A 13,134-nucleotide genomic window follows, 5' to 3' on the forward strand; every position below is an offset into this window, starting at 1 on the left:
CCTAAATTTCTGGAAGCTGGACTGAAAGCTCCCTCTTGTGGTTATTGGAATTACTGTATGTTTCTCTTTGTATTTCATCTCAATAGCTCATTGCATGATTCTCACATAATGTGTGTCCACACACACAGTTGTAGAGGAAATTAATACAGTAGGTTTACAGTGAATAATTGTTTCAGTAGTATTGCTTTATAGGATAACAAAATATTTATGCCAAAGTTCACAAAGAACATGAAGGGCTTTTATCTGAACTGGACAAAAGTTTCTAAAATGAGAATCTGTATACTCTAAATACCCATTCAAAAAGGCACAATTTGTATTAACACCAGAACAGCAGAATATATGAGCATGTCCTGATTGAGCAAAAAATATCATCTGGATGCTATCAGCATGATTGAACGTGGCCTGTCTGTGAGAGGTATTGCTGGGCGAATGAAATGTTCTGCTTCAGTGATCGCCCGACTAAGACAGGGAAACCAGGGCTGTAAGGAACTGGCCATATCTATGAAAGAAGAGGGTCACCACACCTGTCCAGGACTGCCTGATCTAAGGTGTTTGGTCTGTATGCAGAATCAATGGGAAATAACCCATGCATCACCAATAGGCATGTGGTTCAGGTCTTTATCATAATATTTCACATTTTGCAGTGATGAGGCTGGCTACAGGCAGCAGGTGCCACAGTGGTTAGCATCACTGCCTCACAGCGCTGCGGCCCTGGGTTCGATCCCTGGGGGGGCTACCAGTGTGGAGTACACTACAGTATGTGAGCACAGATATCTTCCCTTGTGTTTGCAGTTACTGTAATTCCTCCCACAGTCCAAAGACATACTGGTGGGTTAACTGGCTTCTGTGAAATTGGCGTGCATGTCCCCTCCAGGGTATATCCTGCCTTGTGTCAGTTGCTTGTTGGGTTTTAGAAAATGGATTGATTGATGGATCAATGGTGGGCATTGGTGGGCAGCATCTATAGTACCTAAGTGATTTGTGGTGGCCATTCTGCAGTAGTAGCTCAGATAGAGATGTGAGAAATTAATTCACCAATTAAACTTAACTAAACTTGAATAGGATAGATAAAGCAAGGCTCAACTGCTATGTACTGCAGTGAAGACAACAGGGTCAGCACATCTATTGACCAGAGGTAGTCATGACATTAGTTCTATATCTCATCTGAATGACAGGCTCCTTCAGTAATAGCTGTAACCACAGTAGCATTTGTTTAGAACCTCGGGTAGAGAGGGAAGAGAGAAACCTAATAGTCTGTCTGCAAACATGTTCAAATATACAGTTTTCTGACTCACCACGTCTATAACCGGTTTAGATCTCAGGGTGAGGTAGATTACTGGCGATGAGTTCTTCTAGTATCATTGTAATTATTTAGGGCGAGTGTGTAGATTCGGTCATTGGCGTCTATCAGTGATAATCACAGCAGTACAGTACATTCCCACGCGGGCGTCAGGACGTTAGAACTTATTGGAAATTATTTTCTCTACTTTGGCGCCCTCTTCTGCTGACCAGCGGTGTTTCGCCTTGCTTAAGAGGATTTTATCCACCCCTGAGCCACAACATACTGTACAGAATACTGTATATATATATATTAAAATACAGTACTTGAAAATGCAATCTTGCAGTGTGTAAATAAAAGTCTAGCTAGAACAAAGTGTGTTGTGTTTTCAAAATGTGGGATAAATTTGCAATTTTGATAGTGTAGAAAGAGCAGGGAGAGAGAAACGATGAACACATAACACACTACTGTAAGTCTTCAGAGGTTCTGCAAAAATTCCAGTAACTTGAAATTCTGGAAAAAATGAAGGTAATGTGCAGAAATCCTTCAAAAATCAAATTGGAAATTTAATATTAAGCACATAATTTGAAACATCTTAAAGTGATTAACATTTTATTATAAACTGGGGAAAATACTACTTAAAAACTGTCATAGAACACCTACTAACTCCCCAGATCTACCAGGTTTTAATACAGTATATCCATTTTGAAAGGAATGCCAGTTTGTGTTTGCAGCCCAATTAAAAATTCAGAGACAGATTTTGTGTTGTTGACAAACTTTATTGTTCTTCACGTTAGAAGCTTACCAAAATCTTGCTAATAGAAATAAAGTCTGGTATGCCATCAATACACTTGCTTATATATTTTGAAATTTCAAATTGTCGTTTACTATTTCAACAACAATGAAGTGTAAAAATACTAAAAGTTATGTCTGGGACCCAATACAGTATAATCATGTGTGCACATAGAAAGGCAGTATAAAAATACTTTAGAAAATTACAAACAAATTCTTTACATGGAATGTTACATTAAAACACTAAAGCATAAAGGTGTATATACATAAATATTCCGACACACAAATAATCTGACAATTATCTCTCGTGGACCTGATGCCAGATTTTCCACATTTTCAACAGTGATCTACAGAAATTCACAAAAACAGACTTTGGCATGAGTTATTCAGTGTCTTGTGTGATACATGTACTTCAGCTGTACAGTCAATGTACGAAATGATCATGTTAAACATCAGCACAACACCTTATAGTGATTAACGTCATATAACACTGAAAGTGTCTTGACATCCTTAGCCACTTTAACAGAACCTGAATATGGACATTCAAATTACTATGGCTGCGTAGACCAAAATCCTTTACAGATAAATGCGGCATGTTTTTTTTTTCTGCGGGATTAAAATTCCACTAACAATGCAAAGGAAAAATTGACAGACATCACAGGGTCATTACAACAAACTGTAAAAAAAGTTTAACTTTGATGAATAAATATGAATAAATTGAAATGTTAAACTTCATTGGGTGTCACAATGATTTATTTTTTCTAGGCAGTAATCACTGCAACTGCATTATGGTATTAGACTAAAATAAAGCAAAAATGTAGTTTGACATTTGTCTCAAATTTGACCTAATTTATGTGAGTAACTACATTTTCTTGTTAAAAATCATTATTTAATGACATGAAACATTGCATAAAAGGATATATTGAGACTGTGTGCCATTTACCCTTATATTACCATAAATGCCTAATCTTATCATAAATGAAACATAAAAGTGAGAATTTAAGGTATAGCAGCATACAAAGGTGAACATATAATCTCAAAGCAGTACACTTGGTTCTTGCTTACATGAGCCTGAAAAAAATGAATTACTAAGGGAATTGTGGAAGCAATAGAATTTAAATTGAGGTACAACGGAGCATGAAAGTAAAGGTGCAGTGTGTTGAGAAAGAAAGGCTTCAAAACAGCTTAACTGCTAATTAAGCTTAAAAGATTAAATGTTTTCATTTTTGAAAAGGTTATGTCCCTACTGCTCCTCATCCTGGAGGCTCCTCAGGCCTGGAATACATTCAATGTGAGTTTGTCATGAGGATAATTTAAATTTATATGGACAATAGTGTTTATAGTTTTAATAACTTTAAATAATACCCAAATTATATGAGCCATTCATATCACCTGTCGCCCATTTCCAACTTAAACACTGAAAACAGTTTATGTTTTTCTTTTACATGAATGTCAATGTATAGGAGAAAGTGAGCAGCTGAAAATTTAGAGTTCTGGTACATTGCAAGTTTGCTGAATTTAATTTAAAGAGCTACAGTATACTGCAATAACATAAAGGTGCCTAAAAACCCTATGCTAATTTATAAATGTATTTATAAAGGTATTTTGACCACTATGTTTTTTAATAATCAGTCAGTAGCCATTTCCCTGCAATAACTTAATAACAGTCCTCACTTGTGCGCTTTTCTTTAAAAAAAGAAGTCACTTAATTAATGGTGGCCAGTATTTCTTTTAACTCAGATGTGTAATAAGTGGAAGGATTTGTACTGTAGTATTGATCTCAAATGTTACTCAAGTATGAACTTTAGCAAATAGCACGTAGCTGGCAACAAATACTTCAGCAATTGTACAGTATTTGTTACTATTAGGAGGATATATTTTTGATAAAACCATTTCCTACTGATTTCATGACTGAGTGGTTTACATTTAAGAATAAAACATTAACATACAGTACATACCGTAACAACACTAAATGCGACACCATACAAGAAATTTAGCAAAGCCTTCAAAGTGTTTGACAATGCATCACAGCTCTTCCCTTCTAGATTATAAACTACTCAGCTGTACATAGTAAACACAATACTATTACAAGCATGAAGCCTTCAAGTATTTAAGGATTAATATAACTCCTGCTGAACTGTATGCCTCAAGAAGCAGCCATCTGTTAACAGTATATATCAGTGCTCTGCGCAATTTTAGCCTACAGTAAAATTCAGAAAGGTAAAAACCATCCTGTGTGTGTAAGAGGCACCAGAAGTTAAAGAACTATAGAGGCTTTGAAGGAATAACAAACAACTACATTTAGTCTTTTTAGAGTCTATATTGTATTGATAATAACCTATTTGTCCATCTACTCACTGTATCTACACACAAAATGTCTGCCAACTTATTGTGGTCTATCATCTACTAATTATTGACTGCCTCCTTTGAGTTTTGTGTTTTCCTGGACTACACTACTTAATTTATTGGTTTAAATATTATGATAAAGCAATATGGACTTTTCACTGTGTTAAGCTGCTCAACAGGTACTACCTGTTGAATGAAATGCCTTGATTTTAATTGGCAGTAATCATTTTTAAATGTTACTTCTCTGCAGATGTATTACTTTCCAGTTATAAACATAAGTTATACCTTTTTTCCAAACCACAGTGCAAAATGAAGTATATTAAGAAGACTCTGGATCTCACTTTTATACTGTGATAACATCTGTTCTTATTGTGCTTCCCTACTCATTTTGTGACATGGAAAATAACCATATTCTTTTTTGTCATCTATAACCATTTTTAAAGATGAAATCCACCTTATAGACTCTACTACAAAAGTAGGCCTTGTTGTGCTGACTAGCATCTATGTCCCATATAGTGTACATAAAATACAATGCAATACTAATGTATTTGTCTTTATGAACAAAATGCTAATCAGCAATATAATGTAAATAATATCTCCTCTATTCACATGGCTCATGACCAAATGAGCACTTCCTCTTGGAATGGTCAAAGAACACAGTGACAATGATCTGAGAATTCCTGAATTCCAAGACAGGAGGCCTGCAGCATAACAGTACCTGCAGCCAAAGTTATTCTCTTCCTTCAAAAACAGTTAACCTTTGGTTCTTTGAAGGAGCTAACAGTTTCAAAAATGCCTTCCTAGCTTCTTTTTTTTTTTAAAAAAAAAGCCCGTTAACCACCAAAAGCATTTTCTTTTCTTTTTTCTTGTTCAAGCTCCATCCATGCTTGCTGTGCTGCTGGCTAGTTGAGGAAAAACGTGTGGAGATATATTTGCCTCTCAATCCACTCCACAAAATGCGTCACGTTGCTGTAGACTCCAGGTCCCAACACTTTGGAAAAACAAACTGATCCCCATGATGTGAGCCCGTACAAACTCCATCGTCCGTCAGGCTCTTGGCAAACAAGTGGGCCTCCACTATCACCCTGTAAGAGGAGCAGACCATAAGCATACTGTAAGCTCTGATTTTATTTACATCCATTCATGCATTCATTTTCTTTATCTAATACAGGGTTGCAGGGGAGCTGGAGTCTACCTAAGCAAGCAACAGGTACAGGAAGGATAGACCCTGGATGGGACAACAGTCCATTTGAAGCCACTCACAAACATACTGTACTGTACACACCCACTCCAGGGTGAAATTTCCTAGAAGCTGACAAATGTGACAATGTGTCTTTTGACTGTGAGAGGAAACCGGAACACCCAGAGAAAACCCAAACAAAACAGGACAAAAGTCCAGAATTGAACCTAGGGCCCCAAGTGCTGCCCTAGTTACATACAGCACCATGAAAATATCTTAGAGATTTAAAATACAATTATTTAATAAGAAATCATTAAATCATTTACTACAGAAATGAGCTATTTATCTTTACAAACACATCTTACAGAAATGTTATTCAAAACGAATATTTCTTTAATTATTCAAAACTTTCTTGGTAGTGCATTAAAGAAACTTTTCTTTCTTAGAATGTGAATTTCTAAACAATCATCCTACAATGGAGTGGAATGATGGACTGAATTGCTGTAGTACTTGCATTGATCTATGGTTCTACTGTATATATTTTATGTACATTGCCAATATCAGACTTCTGAAAAGTCTCACGCATTTTACCATTTGTGACTATGTATTCCTTTTTCTCTTACAAAATTAGCTGATCAAAACGTATCATATCCTGATCTTGTTTTTTAATCTATTTTCTGCATTCCAAACTACATTTTACATGTATTCTTTATTCTTTGGTCATTTCCCTGTAGCCAGAGAATTATTCAAGAGAGACCTCTCATTCACATGTTCAGGTCACTGAAGAGTAGCATTTGAGCAAACGCCTGTACAACAGTTTGGTTTCACATCCATTACTTGTGCCATTATAAACATTTGTTTATATTCGCACAATTTAAAGAACATCTACAACAAGAAACACTCAAATTAAAACAGAAAACCTGAAAATTTGATTATACTGGAAGCATTATTTTATTACTTCTGAAGGTTGTGCTTGGCAGGTCGGCTGTTTTGATCATAATGATACTAACAACCAAGGTACAGGGTTTAATCTTGTCTGACTCTTAGAAGGGATTGGTTACTACCTCCTATTATTTTATTACCCAAGGAAACCATATCTTTGGTGATAATGGATACAAAGCATTATTGCAACATTACAGTTCCACTTACTTCTATTTGGATAACCGGCATACAAATGTAGTAATTTTCAGAAAAATGAAGCAGCATTTAACTACACTACAGAGTTGGGAGGTGGAGGCAAATCTTACCATGCAGGAATCGACAGTCCCAGATTCATATCCAGCGCATAGCATCCGAGAAGTGATGGTTTTCATGTCAAAAAAAGACTGACACTGATCCATGGAGATAATCCTGACTTCACCCTCTTGTAGTTTGAAAGGCACTATGAAATTAAAAGGAAAACACATAATGAAGCTTTTCACTTTGAACCAAAAAAAGAGATTTCTACAACAAATAAACAGCATTTTTAACTTACTTCTGTTACCCATGTGCCCCCATCCAGTGATGTAACAATAGGTGTCAGGCAGAGGAGGCTGGCCTTTGTGAGGTAGGCAGACAGGTCTGACGTAGCTGGTTTCATTGATCTCTGTGTCCAGTTCCACTATACTGATGTCATAATCCACCACAGCTCTGTTGTAGCGGGGGTGGACTATAATCCTCTTCACCTTCCTTGTCTGCATAAAAGGCGATGGGTGATCTAGGTTGTTGATACCAAATACAACTTTCCAAACATCTGCATCTTCCCGGCTTTGTGTGCACAAAGGAACAGAGAAAGAACCACAAATTAAGATAATACCTGATTCCATCAAATCTTCAATTGCAAAACAAATTATGGTAAGAAAACCTCAAGGCCAAGATTACGACAATTATAGCAGCCATATCATCCTGCAACTCACAACTGGCAACCCACTCAAGCTAAGCAGGTGTGAGCCTGGTCAGTACCTGGATGAGAGACCTCCTGGGAAATACTAAGGTTGCTGCTGGAAGAGGTGTTAGTGGGGCCACCAGGGGGTGCTCACCCTGGGGTCTATGCGGGTCCTAATGCCCCAGTATAGTGACAGGGACACTATAATGTAAATAGGCACCGTCCTTCGGATGAGACGTGGTCATTAAAAATTCTGTAACCCCAGAGTCCTGGACGAATTTCCCATTGGCCCTTATCAATTATGGCCTCCTAATAATCCCCATCTATGAATTGGCTTCATTAATCTGTTCTCTTTCCCACTAATAGCTGATGTGTGGTGAGCGTTCTGGCGCACTATGGCTGCCGTCGCATCATCCAGGTGGATGCTGCATATGGGTGGTGGTAGAGGGGAGTCTCCACTACCTGTAAAGCGCTTTGAGTGCAGTGTCCAGAAAAGCACTATATAAGTGTAAGCAATTATTATTATTATTATTACTAAGAATCAAAGAAACATGTCTTTTTGGTGATACATTGTCAACGGTAAACACTGACTCCTTAGGAGATCACAGAGCAAAAGAGAAAGTACTACAGTATTAATTAACTGCATTTGCTCCCATACATTCTAACCCTCCATTTCATTCAATGAAATAACACTTCAGTTTTCAATCAGCAATCTTCAGATAATAAGTACATTTTTAATTTTGGGACCAAAAACAATTCTGTTGATGTTTTCAGACCGAGGCTGAGAGAAACTCCTCTGAATAGTTTCAGCAGAATTATAAATAACCATCTGATAAAGGTCTGGAACCTGAAACGTCTAAATATGTACAGTAGCAGCTAAATAAATATCTCATTTGTAAACTTTATCATGTTTTAAGACCTGGGAATGTCTATGCCATTTTGAAGTACACATTTTTATACATAGCAGCATTACCATCTTGAAATCTGCTCTCAAAATTTAAGAAGCTGTTCAAGGCTGGTTTGTAACTGAAGATAACCAGGTTGCAGCTGCAAGTGGTGTTGGCTGAACAGATTAAACTTTGGACCAGAATTGCACCCCTTGTATTGCAGTTTTGTTTCTGTTGTAGAAGACATTAATGAGGCCATTAATAGAAGAGGTGACAACATAGACTACAACGATCCCGTGGCACTGTTCATGAGAATAGGGGTGTTAATCCCAGTTAATTACTTCCTACATTCCACTTTAACCTTTCATAATCCGGTTTTACAAAATCCATCCATTTTCTAACTGCCTCTTCTAATTCAGGGTTCCTTAGGAGCCGGAGCCTATCCAGACAAGCAGCAGCCTCAAGACAGGGTACATTCTGGATGGGATGCAATTACAAGGCACACATGGACAGAAACACAGAAACAAACACCTTGGGCCAGTTTTCCCAGAAGCCAATTAACCTACCAGTACATTTTTGGATTGTGTGAGGAAAACAATGCAAACATGGGGAGAACAAATTGCACTCTAGTGCCTCAGGTCCAGAATTGAACCCAGAGTGCCCTTCTTTAGTAAATATCCACTTTAATTAAATCAATGTACTGTCTATAATGGCTGCCTCATAGCACTTAAGTAGGTGCTGAACTATGACCGCACTAACTGAAGGTCCCCTCCTATATATGTGAATTAATTTGGGATGAAAAATGCTATTTAAATTCAAGCAAGTATTATTATTAATACCAATAATCTGATAAATATACCTGTATATGTGTCCCTTGACTCTAATTCTAAATTAGTATTCTAAAGACTCACCCTTCAAAGCAATGTGCGACTGTCAGGACCCACTTCCTCCCAATGAGGACGCAGCCACAAATGTGCCCACTGGGATCACTCTGCAAGGAGCACTGCCAGGGCCAGCGGCCAGGGCGACTCGTCCGGCCTCCCAGGATCCTTTTGGACATACGAGCTGCAGGCCGGCGGCCACAGTCTTCAAGACAGGCAACAAAAGTCAGGAGGACCAGGCTTTGAATACAGACAATTTCAGTCACATTTGCTTCAGCTCATATTAATCTTGAATTTGTGTCCATCTTCCCCAACTCAGTTTCTACTAGTCCACCTATTATAAGTCAAAATGTGACCCACCAGCCAAATGCGTATGGAAAAACTCAACTGCTTTTAAATTTTGTACCTCTTTGTGCTTACCTTCTTTAACACAATGAAGAGACACTTTCCTTCGACTATGACAGGTATGTCTGCAAAAACATAGGAAAAGTATGAAGATGATGAAAATCTGTATGAATTTTTTTTTTTGTTAGAAACAAAACAATTCTATTAGTACTGTACAGTATATACAGTTTACACTATAAAAACCCACTGATCTTTGCAGCCCTGGTATTTCACTGACATCTAGTGGTAACAACTCAAAATAACATGATGAGTTCAAGGCTGAACAAATCCAGCTCTCCAGTTCTCAAAGCTCTACTGCAGCAACTTGTTTTTGTTTTATTTAGTCTCTTGTCCATCAAATTAATTGTTTACCGGGCAAATAAGCATTGCTTTGAGGTTATCGTAAACTGATTTAATGAGAACTAACAAACTCCCTAGACTCTCAATCCTTGAGAACAGGATGCTCTTTCCTGAAGCACTGTCCACTTAAACAGAAGAGAACATTCAACAAACTGTTGCTACATTAATGGCTGTACAAAATGTATGTAGTCTAATTCAGTGGTCATTTCTATGGTTACAGTGACCACTTGATGATTTGCAAGCAGTAAATGTGCCATTACTGCCCATTAGTAATGCTGTTTTCAGTAATGCTCCTACCCTTTTTTCTCTAACAGCCCCTGTAGAGAGGAACCATTCCTGTGCTTCCAGTCAGCATGAACATGTAGCCACTTCCTGCGCCCCAGCTGGTGATGGTGGTCTGGTACCATCTCTACTGCGGCTGGCTCTCTGTGTTAAACCACACACAGAAAGGAGGATCAAATAATGCAAAAGAGGTTTGTTCAGGACTCAAGTTGTATTTCATCCCCTAAATTAAAATATTCCTGTGTTTGTTCATTGAACCTTTATTGTAGCTTTATTTTGTTACATGCCTACCAATATGAACAGTGTGGTAAACCACTGTAACACGTCATTACATCTTGCCTCTCGGGAAGCTGTCTGTACATTATCTGCACTGTACTCCATTTATTGCATCATTAAATCCACAAAACAATGTTCCTACTGTATTTGTAATAGTTGTGGGAGATTGACACATGAAGACGTAAGGCATATGTGAAGTACTTTGAACCGCAAGTTTCAGAACTGGCAGTGGACATTTCAGTTAGTTCAAGTTTGCTCAAAGCATATTCTTACTGCTCCTAAGACAAGAAGACAGGAACAATGCTTGTAAAGTATTAACCCGGAAATAATCAAATGTCATTAATGCCCACTGCATTGACAACTTTTTATTTAAATTCTGAAAATCATTGTTTGGAGCTCTGTTCCTACTTGCATGATACATGACAGCATTTTAACAAGTTGAAAACCACGAAACATTAAACATGGTGGCTCAAAGTTAAGGTAAAGCTGACTATAATATAGTATTCACTTGACCTGGCAGTTTTCAGAGGTTTTTCTATTAGCTACTGACCTTACCCTAAACCCATCTGCTTGCAAGCCAGCTCACTCAGCTTGTGATGCCAGTTGTCCGCACACACATGGTATTCTGAGGCGGTTTTGTGGACTGTCAGTAGAGATGAAGGTGTCTTAGAAAGAGACACTATGGGAGGAAATGACAAAGTTACAAATTTGGCCAATTTCTTCACCTTCTGTATTAAACTCTTTCTGTTTACACATTTCTTGTTGTTACTCTTTTGCTTTCCAGCAACAACGGTATTGTTTTGTGTTCTGTACTGGTACACCAGATATCAAAACAGAATTTACAGTTATAGTCAGGCAAATCTAAAGGGAAAGTCTGTATAAACGTTTGGAGCTCCAGTAGGCTAGATCAGAGGAGTGCTATAAAAAGGGTACTATACTGTACATATCTCAGACTTCAGTTCTGAATCGTTCTGGATCTAGTTCTTCCCTGGTACTGAAACTGGTAGATGGGAACTTGCTTATAGCTTTTATTTATTGGTATTATTCAGTTAAATGTCTTGTTGATGTTCGGAAAGGAATTATTAAGAATGTGTGAGGGCTATGTCGTAGAAATAAACATTCTTTTACAGTATACCATAGTGTAATCCCATTATGATTTACAATTACTGCAGCTGGAACATCTACAAAAACAACATTTTGGATTAAAAAATACAATAAAATACAGTATTATACATTTTCTCCTTTCAACAAGTATTTTTAGGAGCAAAAAAGAATGCACAGCTCCCACCTTGATTAAGAAAAACAAACTTAAAGCAAACACTTCATAAAGCAGCGCATAAAGCAGAAATTAGTTTATTTTTGCAGAAAAGAGAATATTTTTAATCGACAAACGGTTTTATTTTGAAGTTCAAAAACTGCCTCATAGGAACTGAGTCGTACAGTCACTGAATTACATGAAGGCTTTCTGCTGCAGCTCAGAAACTAAGCTCCTTCTTCAGACACAGGCATGCTGATACAGTGAACCTCAGTCAAAGAGGACTTACCACAGTTCCACTCATCAGAGCTGTCAGTACAGTCCTTCTTGCCATCACACCACAATGTGCGATGAACACACTTGTGATTGTTACATGGAAGCTCGTTATCAACACAGAAAGCTGAAAAAAAGTCAATTACAATCACAGGAGATATCAAAGATACAGCACTGTGTTCAACATGAGCTACAGCAACCAAATAACTACTTTGATTAGTGTTTATAGACTGAAGACAGTACAGTACATACAGTATCTACCACCATCATAACTAAAAGTATAATTTCATTATTACAGCCAAAGCTGGCCTCCAACACTGGGTATTCTGTAAAACACAAGATACTCATAAATACGCTGACAGTGATGTGGGGAAGCTTTATTCATTATAATAATGGTCGAAATGCCCTTGTATATCTATCGGTCATATTTACTCCTTTACAAGTATCGGATTTCACCACAGGTAAAATCTTAACTAATCTACAGTAAGACCTGGAAAATGCAGCAATCACTAAGCTAAGCTTTTTAAAGCTTAATCGAATTGTAAAACTGCAATACTGGAAATGATTCACATCGTAACAACATAAATGTTAGTTTCAGAATGTTATTCAAAAGAAATAAAATAATATATATTATTAATAGGTCAGTACTTTCACATAAAAAATTAGAAATTGTAGATACTGTTTTTTTTATATTTACTGCGTACAGGTAAACTATCATTTTTCTGTTTAATTTAGCATATGAAATGTCCTTCCTGTTACTAGATACTCCTGAAAAGAACATACATTAGATGTTTCTTATGTAATACAGTATCCTAATACAGTATCCTAATACAGTATTAATAATGTCTAATAATTTTTAGAATTCATTTCAATATTAACTGGGTCATAGCTTTAGCTTTTAATGTGCAAATACTGTACAGTTAAATGAGAAAATATTTATGAGCACCTCCAGAGGAACAGCATTTAGCCCATTTTCTCTTAAATGTCACCAAGGTTTCATGTACTGTACTGTAAGTCATATTCACTTTACACTGGGAGAGCTGCACAATATTAATCTACAGAAAGATGTACGAGG

General features: G+C 37.2%; 1 protein-coding gene across 2 annotated transcripts in view; it reads right to left on the reverse strand.

Annotated features, from left to right (window-relative positions):
• Window positions 1–2,037: 2,037 nt before the first annotated feature.
• Window positions 2,038–13,134, reverse strand: part of corin (corin, serine peptidase) — a 67,526-nt gene continuing 56,429 nt past the window's right edge. For both annotated transcript variants that reach the window (XM_088626585.1, XM_088626593.1), the window contains exons 15-22: window positions 12,076–12,186; window positions 11,087–11,210; window positions 10,271–10,399; window positions 9,650–9,699; window positions 9,260–9,434; window positions 7,072–7,343; window positions 6,845–6,978; window positions 2,038–5,502 (exon numbers count right to left, since the gene is read on the reverse strand). In XM_088626585.1, coding sequence (XP_088482711.1) covers window positions 5,320–5,502; window positions 6,845–6,978; window positions 7,072–7,343; window positions 9,260–9,434; window positions 9,650–9,699; window positions 10,271–10,399; window positions 11,087–11,210; window positions 12,076–12,186 — 1,178 coding nt within the window. In that variant the 3' untranslated portion in view covers window positions 2,038–5,319. The remainder of the gene's footprint in view (window positions 5,503–6,844; window positions 6,979–7,071; window positions 7,344–9,259; window positions 9,435–9,649; window positions 9,700–10,270; window positions 10,400–11,086; window positions 11,211–12,075; window positions 12,187–13,134) is intronic.

Source organism: Lepisosteus platostomus, chromosome 1 (assembly GCF_059453375.1).
Source record: "Lepisosteus platostomus isolate fLepPlt1 chromosome 1, fLepPlt1.hap1, whole genome shotgun sequence".
Lineage (NCBI taxonomy): Eukaryota > Metazoa > Chordata > Actinopteri > Semionotiformes > Lepisosteidae > Lepisosteus > Lepisosteus platostomus.